This window comes from Pimephales promelas, chromosome 6, assembly GCF_988280905.1.
Source record: "Pimephales promelas chromosome 6, fPimPro1.hap1.1, whole genome shotgun sequence".
In the NCBI taxonomy this organism is placed as follows: Eukaryota; Metazoa; Chordata; class Actinopteri; order Cypriniformes; family Leuciscidae; genus Pimephales; species Pimephales promelas.
Window position 1 is genome coordinate 14,851,131 of NC_142774.1, and position 12,064 is coordinate 14,863,194.

At 35.1% G+C, this 12,064-nt stretch overlaps 1 protein-coding gene and 1 long non-coding RNA gene across 2 annotated transcripts in view; one reads left to right on the forward strand and one right to left on the reverse strand.

Moving 5' to 3' along the window:
* The window catches only part of LOC148978512 (uncharacterized), a 91,695-nt gene that overhangs the window by 66,047 nt on the left and 13,584 nt on the right, over nucleotides 1-12,064 (reverse strand). The gene's annotated exons all lie outside the window — the stretch shown is intronic.
* The window catches only part of nr3c2 (nuclear receptor subfamily 3, group C, member 2), an 84,315-nt gene that overhangs the window by 63,098 nt on the left and 9,153 nt on the right, over nucleotides 1-12,064 (forward strand). Inside the window, exons 4-6 of the mRNA XM_039691029.2 lie at nucleotides 4,743-4,859; nucleotides 7,173-7,490; nucleotides 9,576-9,720. Of these exons, the coding sequence (XP_039546963.2) occupies nucleotides 4,743-4,859; nucleotides 7,173-7,490; nucleotides 9,576-9,720 (580 nt within the window). The remainder of the gene's footprint in view (nucleotides 1-4,742; nucleotides 4,860-7,172; nucleotides 7,491-9,575; nucleotides 9,721-12,064) is intronic.

Here is a 12,064-nt window from a genome sequence, read left to right on the forward strand (position 1 = left end):
AAAAAACTAATTAAATAAAAAAGTTAACTGTGAAAATAAATATTAAAATAAGTCACATTTTAGTTTATATATATATATATATATATATATATATATATATATGAAAACTATAATGTGACTTATTTTAATATTTCTGTTTATACTGTATTATTTTGTTCAAAATAAATGCAGAAAAAAACATAACTATTAGTACAATTTCAAATAATTGTTTTCTATTTCATTTTATAAAATGTAATTTATTCCTCTGATGGCAATGCTGAATTTTTGCATCATTACTCCAGTCTACAGTGTCACATGATTCTTCAGAAATCATTCTAATATGCTGATTTGGTGCTCAAATAACATGCTTGATTTATGGGGAAAATGTGATACATTTTATGGTTCTTTGATAAACAGAAAATGCCAGAAGGCCAGCATTTATCCATTGTTTTATCAATTAAACTTTTGTACATGTACATAAATATAATTTAGTCACATATAAAGTCACAATTGTGGGATATAGATTTTTTTAAGCAGAAATGGCTTCCATAACGTATAGCCCTAAGAATGAATTTGAAATAAGCTTTTAATGACAAAAGTGAAACTCCACAAACTCCACTTTGTCATGCTTGAGTTTGACAGACATACAGAATCCAGGGCGTTTTTTTTTTTTTTTTTTGTTTTTTTTTGACGCGCACTGTAGTGTTAACAGGTCGAACAACCCTATACTCTACTAAACAGGCCATACGTGTCATTTTTTCCTCACCTCAAATAACCCTCTGTGTTTGCCTATATGCACCGCTGCGTTCAGTATCTGCCATCTCTTCCGTCTTCTGGGTGATACCTTTGTTCTTTGACATCAATGCAAAATGAGACACCCTTTGTGTTTAAGCAAATCGGATGACGCCTATCACAAAATGGCATCTGTGTTTCCAACATCAATATATTTTAGCACATTGGTCATGACCCTGTATTTTTGATATGCCTGAGGTTACAAATCCTGTTTTCTGGTCAGTTGATGACAGCTGCTTCTTACTGTTTCAATTTAACACTCTAACCACATCAAATTCTGATTCTGAACTATTTGGCTTTCTTAGTTTATTAATCTGTATGTTACCCTCAAGGCAGCTCTAAGCCTAATGTACAGCAAAGCCTCTGAGGAAAATATTAATTTACATGTACAGTACAAATATATAAGACATTTTTTTTTCCACTGGAAATGGAAGCACTGCTTGACGTTATGTGCAGATTAAGCAGCAGCTTTTCAACCTTGGACCAGATACAATTTCTAACAGGAAAGCAGAGGACTGCAAAGTGCAGGAAGTACATGTGTGGAAATAACAAATGATGATAGGAAACTGGAAAAAAGTATTTTCATAAATGATTACAGCTGGGTTTTGGTTTGTAATTTAACTCTCATGTGTCTGTTCATACAATAATCCCACTGAAGACTGAATCTGGTTGTGTTGGAAGAACAACAAATTCGAGTTATTAGCAGTTTACATCAATGTATTCATTCATATTTAGCAGAAATAAATTAATCTCTTACTTAAGAAATGGAAATTGGTAATGCCATTTTGACACAGTGATTCACACTGTTATTTAATCCCTGGAGTTCATGGAGCTATTGGTTGCCATAAGCTACTAAAGCAAGCGCTGCATTGAGTGGCGGTCGGATCATTTTCTGAACTCCCTTTGCTAGTCAAGCTCATGCAGCTAAACTTTTTCGCATCACTGACGGCTGTTAAAGGTCAGAGGTCTCATTGAAAATGGCAGATCACTTTTTTTTTACTGCAGTCTGAACACCCCTGATTTCCTTAATGATGCAGTGAGTCACATACTTGGAAGAGATTTGAAATTCATGGTGAAAGAACTAGACACATGCTGATTCATTGGCCTGTGTTTCTATGCTACATGCTATAGCTGACGGCTAATGTGAACAGGGGCGTCTTATTTATCTTGGTCTAAATGTAGGTTAGATATATGACACTGTATTACCATGAGTTTACATGGTAATAGAGTGTCACATATCTAACATACATTTAGATCTAAAAGCTTGATGTAAGCAGAGCCACTTTGAAGTCCATGTGTCAAAATTTTCAAAATTCATTTCTAAGCTGAGAGGCTAGGTTTTCGTGCATCACTCTATCATATGTAATTGGCTAAAAGTAGACAAGCTTGTATAGGAACTCGCATGTTAGCAATTCACATGCACACACACTGATTTGATATGGTTGAAATAGTATTCCAAATTCATCGTTAGTATTAAACACACTTTTGTGGAAACTAATGACATTTGGTAGCCTACAATGTGTATGAGGAGAGGAATTTTTTGGATTAAAGAATCCATTTCACATTTCAGGCTAGAAGTGGCTGAAGAAACCAGCTGTAAAACTTCAAGCTCATGTCATTTCAAACCTGCCTTAATTTCTTCTGGGGAACACACGCAAAGAAAAAAAATCCAGTTGGGTGAAATAAAGCACCCAAGAATTTCAGGGAAAGTGTATGTGACCTGCTGAACATTTTCCAATTGTTCCGATTGGTTTTGGGTAAAAACAGCCCAATATGTAAGCAAGTTTAACAGAAAAAAAAAATGGTGGTAAAAAGCATCTTTTACATGGTGTGCAGAAACACCTACGCTATCTCACGACCAATTCGTACGAATGATTCAAAAGTGGATAATTCGTACTAATTCATACGACCTCACTCGTACGAATTCGTACGATTTGTCTAAACCCACGTGACGGTTATGTTTAGGGGCGGGGTCAGGGGTAGGTCATTCGTACGAATTCATACGAATTGGCTAATTCGTAAAATATGTACGATTTAGTAAAATTGTACTAATTCGTACGAGTGAGGTCGTATGAATTGTTACGAATTAGCCACCTCGTAGAGATCGGGTTGGAAACACCAGAAGCAGCAGGTGAGCATTTCTGCCACTTACTGGACTGGAGTGTGAAAAAATAATTGGCGCACAACGTGCGTGATTATCTTACCAAAAGCAATCTTATGGCGCAATTGAACTGTCATTGTCTTAAAATAACCCAAAAGGATAATCATTAAAAATATATTTTATGTCATGCAGAAGAAGTAAAAAAAGTTGGGTTTGTAGTGATACGAGGGTAAATAAATGATGTGTGATGCGTTTCATGTCCCTAGGGTGGGGTGGGTGGGAATGGCCAATGTTTTCTTTTTCTTTATTTTGGTTGTTGTTGTTTTCTTTTCTTGTGTTTTTTTTATGTTGCCTTTATGTTTTTAAGTTTATAATAAGGAATCATAAAAAGCAATGTAACAGTGAGTGTGAAATTGTTGGATTCCCTAATAAAAACATTTTAACTAGAAATTATATTTTTGGTACCTTTAAACTCAATATGACTTTTAGTAACACTAAAATCACACAATGAGAAAAAAAAAAAAGCTAAACAATGACATACTTCTGTGATAGACCATAATATGCACTTGCTGCGATTCTTTATGTCAAAGAATAAACACCACACAGATATAGATCCACAACCTATACAGTGTGCTGAAACACTATAATACTCGACGGTCCTCTTTCGTCCTCAGGCACACAAACATTCTCTCCGCTACCTTTGTCTAGGAACACCTTTACGGACACACGTGCGCTGATACAGACGCACAGAGCACAATACAGTCCATGTAAGTGCTTCTGTTAGGATAATGATTAACAGGATTTGTGGGGCAGCTGCGGAGAGTGGTCAGAGAGTCAGCTGAACAGATTTCAGGTCTGATTTGTGTCTGTATTTGGGTGGTGAGGCGGAGGGGGAGGGCTTCGTTGTGTTTCCTGTGTCGCGGTTTACGGTTTTTTAGAGCAAGAAAAATGGGCTTATGTAAGGGGTCATGTGATTTAGCCAGAAATAGTGGCGAGGCTACAGCTGCTGTTGCTCCGTTTGCAGATCCTGGGCTTTTTTGGCAGCTTTTAGACAGACTCGCTGAGCCTTTTCCCCACCACTGAAAACAGTCATTGTGCCTGTCTGCAGCCACACGGTCCATAAGCGCTAAAAAGGATAGTGCCCTCGTGTAGGTAGCACGTCCTTCCCATGATGCGCGAGTGAAAGAGGGGGTGGAATATGGGTTCGAGAATGAAAGAGAGATGTACATGGCCACAGTGCATGTATGCGGCCCTGCGGCGTGGTGCTCCGGCCCGTGGAGCGCGTGGGTGTGCGGTTGAGCCAGTGGAGCGGAATGGTGCTCTGAATCGAGAGCTGTGGCCTTGGCTGAGGAAGGCAGCGCATGAGGGATTCTCAGGCTGTTACGGTCTCTGTCGTAGTGTCCCACGCCAAGACATCAGCCAACCCATGACACACTCAAAAACACTATTTGGGATGGCTCATTTGTGCTCGATGATAATAGCGAGGGGCGTAAAGTCTAGGACAGCTGTCTGCTTTTCGTCGGATACTTACAAAGAGATACATCACTGTGTCCTTGTGATGGTCCCAGTTTGACTAATTGACATCGTTCTTGTTTGTGTTTCATATTAAATGTAATTAAATTCATATTATATTAATGAATTATTAAAATTAACCAACATATATAGATTATTATTTTTATTGTTTTAGAAATGCCCCCACAGAAAAAAAAAACATATTTAATGTACTTACTGGGTGTTAAATTGACAGCTTATTATTCATCTGACCATGAGAGAACTAATCGTAATTTCTGTAACAATTCTGAGAGAAAAAAGGGATACGGACGCAGAGATTTTTACAGAGATCTTGAACACTTTCTATTTCTCCTTGCAGGTCAGCACAACTACCTATGTGCTGGGAGGAATGACTGTATCATTGACAAGATTCGACGGAAAAACTGCCCTGCTTGCAGAGTACGGAAGTGTCTACAAGCCGGGATGAATCTTGGGGGTAACTGAATTTTCTCACTATGGGACTAAAATCTGTTGTGAAATGATATGAAACAATTATACCGTCACAGCTGAGATCATTCGTCTTAAAAAATATATAAAACATATCTAAGAGATAATATATATATATATATATATATATATATATATATATATATATATACACTGTATATATATATATATATTATTGTGAATGTTATAAAAAGAGGCACTGCCTTTGTAGTAAAGATTTACAATGTTCCACAGAATTCTTTTTTTTTTTAATAAAAGGTAAGTGACTTAAAAGAGCATATTGAAAAATACTTCACATATATTTGTGTTTTCAATATAATTGCAACACAATATGAGTGTGTACTTGGGGAGCTGTTTAAAACTTTGAGAGTGTGGTTGATTTCAAAAAGATTTTGGTTATTGGTGTGAATGCAAGGGTCACACTGATTGGGGCCCCCTTATTATTGGAATATTTTTGAAAACTTAGGGCCACCTTATTATTAAACCCAACAAACATTGGGTTTTCCTGTGTACATCACTAAAGCCATGTACACTCGCATTAGGTAGAGATTAACTAGTGATTTAGAAACGGACAAAAACACAAGCACAAAGACCAGGATAAGTTTCTTTTTATGATTTTTTTTTTTTATATATATGATAACATTTTTTTTTTATGATAACAGAGTTTTTTTATGATTTTCATCTGTATTGGAAGTAGAATCACAACATTTATTTGGCCAGCTCTGATCAAAGTCACATCTCTACATTGTTGGGTTAAATGTCAGTTTGTTAGGGGGAAAGTTTCTTAAAATAATAATAATAAAAATAAAAAAAAACTAAGTTTTACAATTGTGTCTCATATATAGTTTATCTTACACCAGCTTTCATCACTGAATAACAGAGTAAATAGCATTAGTTGAGTAAGTAGGATTTCCTGCAGTAATGTCTATGTTCTGTTCATTCTGTCTTTAAGAGCATCTTGAAAGCAGTAAACAAATATTCACCAACCTGAAATTACATAAAGAATTATGGTATTTCTTTATATATATTTAATATATATATATATATATATATATATATATATATATATCACTAACCTCCATATATATATATATATATATATATATATATATATATATATATATGTATATATATATATATATATATATATATATATATATATATATATTAGGGCTGTGCAAAAGTTAATTGCGATTAATCGCATCCAAAATAAAAGTCTGTGTTTACATAATATATTTGTGTGTGCTGTATATAATTAATTTGTATATATAAATACCTATGCATGCATGTATATATTTAAGAATTATTTGTGCTTAAATTCTGTATATATTTATAAATAGATAATCTATATTATATAAATATTTTATATATGAATAACACATTTTCTTAAATACATGCATGCATGTGTGTGTATTTATATATACAAAATAATTATATACAGCACACACAAATATATTATGTAAACACAGACTTTTATTTTGGATGCGATTAATCACAATAAATTTTTGCACAGCCCTAATATATATACTGTATATATATATACCTAAGGAGGTTAGTGACATATATTTTTTTTCTTCTTCTTACAGTATATAAGCATGTGATTTGAAAATGTTAATTAATAATGCTGATTGAAGTTAATGTATATTGTGGTTCTGCAAAATTCCATAACCTCTGTTTTAATGTTTTGTTTTTTTTAGTTTACCTATGGTTAAAGGAAAGTGTATATTTTCGGTTCTATTGATATACTATATAATTTAGTTTTACCAGTTTTTCACCAAGAAAGAAATGATAAATGGCCATGCATTTAAAAGATTAGAAAGTCTCTAAACATTTCGCAAAGTTGTTGAGAGCACAACATCTGAGAATGTATTAGAACTAGCACATATGCCACCTTCAATCTCACTTACTGATGTGATATGAAATCTGTTGGCACAGGAATCTTGCAATTAATATCAAATTGGAACACACACACAGTCAATTAACAGCATCCTGCTGAATTACATAAGAGGTCATATCTATACAGCAGGGATTTAAACTGTGATCCCTGCTATAAGATCCATCTCTACTTCAATAATTACTTCTATCAGCTCCAGCTCCTTTCAGATATGAAAAACTGCAAGAACACTGCTCCCAGACTACACTTGGGGTCTTTTTATTAATATCTTGTTCATTTCAAATTATTTATCTCTCTTATAAATCATTTTAAGAACCTTCAATGTTTAACATGAATCGTAATTATTCATAAAATGGATCAGGCTGCCGCAGTGAACAGCTTTAATAATACACGTTTGTTATTTCTCAGCACGGAAGTCGAAGAAGTTGGGAAAGATGAAAAGCGTCAGCGATGATTCTTCCCTGCAGAACTCAAAGGAAGGGCCTCCGTTTCTGACCTCCGAGAAAGAGTTGAGCTCGTCCACCGCTCTCGTCCCCCACGTCCCCGCGGTAGCACCGTTTCTGTCGCCAACCGTGTGTAGTGTCTTGGAGCTCATAGAGCCTGAAGTTGTGTTCGCTGGATATGACAACACACAGCCCGACACAACCGACCACCTGCTCACCAGCCTCAACCAGCTCGCCGGCAAACAGATGATCCGAGTGGTCAAGTGGGCCAAAGTACTTCCAGGTACGATTCCGAGGCAAATTTTGGTTGTTTCTCCGATTCCGTCTTCTGCGCTTTTAGATTGGCTGGGTTATTCAAGGTGAAGTATTTGTTGAGCTGTTACTCTCTGAAAGGTGCTTAGAAACCATTGTTACAATCCTTGACCTGTCAGCTCCTTTGGTATAGTCCAGTAGGGAAGAACATTTTCATAAATCAAGTTCAGAAGATCTATATTTCGAGCCCATGCTTAATTCTTCATGCTTTTAATACTTGATAAAAAGTTAAGGCTTGAACTTGATATTCATTTATAGTAAACTCAACCATTCAAAAGTTTGGGGTCAGTCAGATTTGTTCATCCTTTTAAAGGTCTTTTATGCTCACCAAGGCTGTTATAATTTGATCAAGAATCCAGTAAAGGTTATATTGTGAAATATTATTACAGTCTAAAATAACTTTTTTTTACTTTAAAAATGTAATTCCTGTGACAGCAAAGCTGGCCGTCACTCAAAAATCATTCCAATACGCTGAATTGGTGCTCAAGAAACATTTCTTATTTTTATCAATGTTTATATTATCCTGAAAACATTTATTTCAGGATTCTCTGATAAATAAAAAGCTAGAAAGAACCACATTTATTTGATTTTTTTAATAACATCTTTACTGTCACTTTTGATCAATTTAATGCATACTTTCTGAATTTATTTGAAAAAAAAAAATATATATATATCTTACTGACAAACTTTTTAATGGTAGTGTATGTCCACAAGCTTCTGAGTTAATTTTTAAAACCATCCATGTCAAAAGTAGGTTGCCTTATCATATAGAGGAATCAAAGGTTGATTTTGTCTGTGGTAACAGTAATTGATTGAGAATCACTACCATATGTTGCATAAATCGCACTATATTATAGAATATAACATCCCATGCAACTCATATTAAAAATCTTATAGTCAAATTAAGTTTTCCTTGCTACAAGACGGTCATTTGCTGTATTGCAATTATTTGATACCAGGGTGTCTTCTTGCTACAGTATATCCGGATATATAAATAGAAGGCTGAAAACACACCAGGGCAAACTGGCTCACTGACTTTCAAAGTCTTCCCAGGCAGGCTTTGGGCAGTCAATGCATCACACACTCTCGCCAATCTACAAGTGATGACTTGCAGATGTTCATTATTAGTTATTTTGTTCTATATCCACATTGTTCCTTAACCACTTTAGGAGTCAAAAACACCTGGTAAGGACGAGAATGTGATGGAAAAAAATAGGGTGCATTTCTATCTGTGAAAATGTCATTGACAAAAAATGTAAGTTTATAAAATTATAATGTAAGAAAATTATCATTTCTAAAAAAAAAAAGGATAACACAAGGGACGATTGCCTGGAATGTTACTGTAAAAATAAATACTACATTGAATTTGCATATTGCAGATAAGCCAAACATAGTCTATGCTTCACTGATAAATTTATACTGTAGCGTGTCCTCCTGTGGCTAAAATTATAACTTGTTGGTGACTTCACAGCTCTCAATGTGAATCTTGGCAAGACTCCAGTCTGCAGTGTTGGTAACAGTCTTTGACAACAGGACAATGAGTGGAAACCTTCAGTGATTCATGTAAATCTGATTGTGGCGAGTGCACTTTGTGAACAAATTAAAAGTTTCAAACAACTTTTAAATTCGCAACAGCCACACGCATTGCATTAACTATATATGTGAATAAGACTTAACTTTCTCTTGCCAAACAATGTTATTATCCACATCCACTATGTCTCTTTTAAAAGAACAGTTCTATCATTATTCACTCATCCTCATATCATTCTGAACCCTTATGCTATAATTTCTCTGTGGAACACAAAATGTTATATTTTTGAAACAGCTTTTTCCATATAACAAATGCTCATAGAATTATGTAACTTTACAAAGAGCTGTGTTATTTTATTTTTTTGTGAACAAAAGCACAGGATAGTAGATTCTATTTTGTTGCTTAGTGCCTACAGTTATGGCTTAATATTAGCTCTGCTTCAGGGCAAGTCATGCCCCCGAGTGTCCCATATGTCTCTTTGCTCTGTGTTAACTTGTCCTCCCTCCCTCCCTCCCTCCCCCCCAGGTTTCCGCAGTCTACCCATTGAGGACCAAATCACGCTGATCCAGTATTCCTGGATGTGTCTCTCCTCCTTTTCCCTCAGCTGGAGATCCTACAAACACACCAACGCCCAAATGCTCTACTTCGCCCCTGACCTCGTCTTCAACGAGTAAGTTAACTCACTCAATGCATGTTTACCTCATTTAGAGATGTTGATTTCCATAATATTCAAACAAAGTAAAAAAAAATAATAATAAAAAAAAAAACTTATTTTTAGGGCTGCAACAACTAATCGATAAAATCGATTATAATCGATTATGAAAATTGTGTATATATATAATTTAATAATTATTTAAGTTTTCTTTAAGTAGATTGTTTAACACACCAAAGAGTGATCATCAGATCATTAAGGCCTCGTCCTGCTCGCCACAACCCTGATTTAGGGTTTTATTTAGTTATAATATACAAAAAAAATGAAATAGAAATTAATCGAAAAAATAATCGCCCGATTAATCAATTATCAAAATAATCGTTAGTTGCAGGCCTACTTGTTTTCAATAAACTACAACACACAGACAACCGTTGGCTTTAGATTAACCCTGCCTATGTAATTTGGTGTTTCAAGTTACACAAGATAAGTTAATAATACAAAATGATAAACGCAATAAGCATGTTCCTAGCAGGCCGAAGACTAAGACCTCAAACCTCAATTACTCCTTTAGGAAATAAATTTTCCCTATAAACGCTTCTTGATAACATTTTATCAGGACAGAGTTAGGTCAATGGGGCCCATAATCAGCACAATCAACAAGAAGTGTTGAGTGGAAAGAGTGTGACTGTGTGCTTTTCAAAGCTAAACGTCCATTTATTGAGTGCAGTGGGAGATGAGGAAAAATAGAGCACAGTGACCCCTGCAGGTAATTTGGAGTACTTCATTGTATTTGCCAAGTGACTTGGAAAGAACTTAGGGGAAAAGTTGTCTTTACTGAATTAATTGGCATGAATACATGCATGACTATATGAAAATATGCTCAGCACCTTATGTGCGACTTCCACACTCCCTGATGACAAACAGTCACGCATATTTTCTGGCATGCTGACACGGTTCTGAACGAGCTCTGTTGCTTTGAATCTTGAACAATTATCAGTCCTTCAGCACAGTCCCAAAAACATTGCATTTGAACTCATTTTAACCTCCTGACAAACCATACTATATATATATGTAGTTCATTGTTTTATTATTACATTTTAATATTTGGTTTTAAGGACATTTTAGTCCAATTTGAAATCTAGGTCCTGAACCAAACTAGCTGAAAAGTACAGCAGGACTAGCACAACAGTGCCCTTTAAAGATATTGATTGAAAACATTGCATGTCTACCTTGAAACAAAAGTTTCCAGGTATCGAGTAGCAACACTTTTCAGTGTCCTCTAAAAGTATGTCAAAAGGAGCCAGAAATATAAATTGATTGAAATTGTAAAATTTTTCGGTGATCTGCTGTGTATGCACCCTGCTTCCAACTTTCACACCTATCATAATATTCATTAACATCACTTTAAAAAACAACAACAACAACAAAAAACCTCTCCATAGCAACTGAAAGAAGAGTCACAATAAAAGCCATTTTTCTTTCTATCGTTCTCAACAAAATCGATCACTTATAAGAGAATGTATGGTGTAAATAAAAGCAATAATATGAAAACCAATTGTAACAAAACCATAAACTGAGATTCTGACAGCTGCTGAAACTATTTTCACATTCCGTCTGAAAACAGAAGGTTAGAATATTAAATAAAAATCTCTCAGACTGGAAGAACGGGAAGACAGAATCAGTTCTGGCAGACAAATCCGACCACAGAATAGACAGACGGCTTTGGAATACACCTAGTCAGGTATGCAGAAAGACAGACACCTATGGCCAAACAAACTGGCAGATCATCAAATCTATCAAGTCAATTATTAACCAGTCAAGAAAGTGTCAAGATGAAACCAAAAGTTGTAAGTAAAATAGATTGTGATGGATTAATTCTGTGATCTATTGAAGCCTTCTTCCTGTGTTTTTTTTTTCATTCAAAACTAAGTTTTATTTAGTTATCGTCTCGTTTTCGTTTGTGAAAAAAAAAATGTTGTTGACGAAAATAATAAACGGAAACTTTTTTACGGCAAGTTTTGCAGACAGGCGATCCATCTTCTTCAATTACACCCTTGTATTCTTTGTGTACCCAAAATGCTCCCACACTCCTGACTTAAGGCGTTTTTTTCGAGCATTGCCGCTTAGTCACTTTAAGCTGGTGCATAAGTTGCTAAATTTCCGTTCCGTGCAGAACACTCGGTGTAGCATAGTCTTTACGATTAATTAACCGTGACGTTTTAAAGTGCGGTTAATTGTGAAATCCGGTAACGGCAGCATCCCTACTCCTCACATTAGAAATCATTCTGATATGCTGTTTTGCTGTTCAGGAAATATTTCTTATTATTATCCATGTTGAAAACAGCTTTTATATATTAGGTAT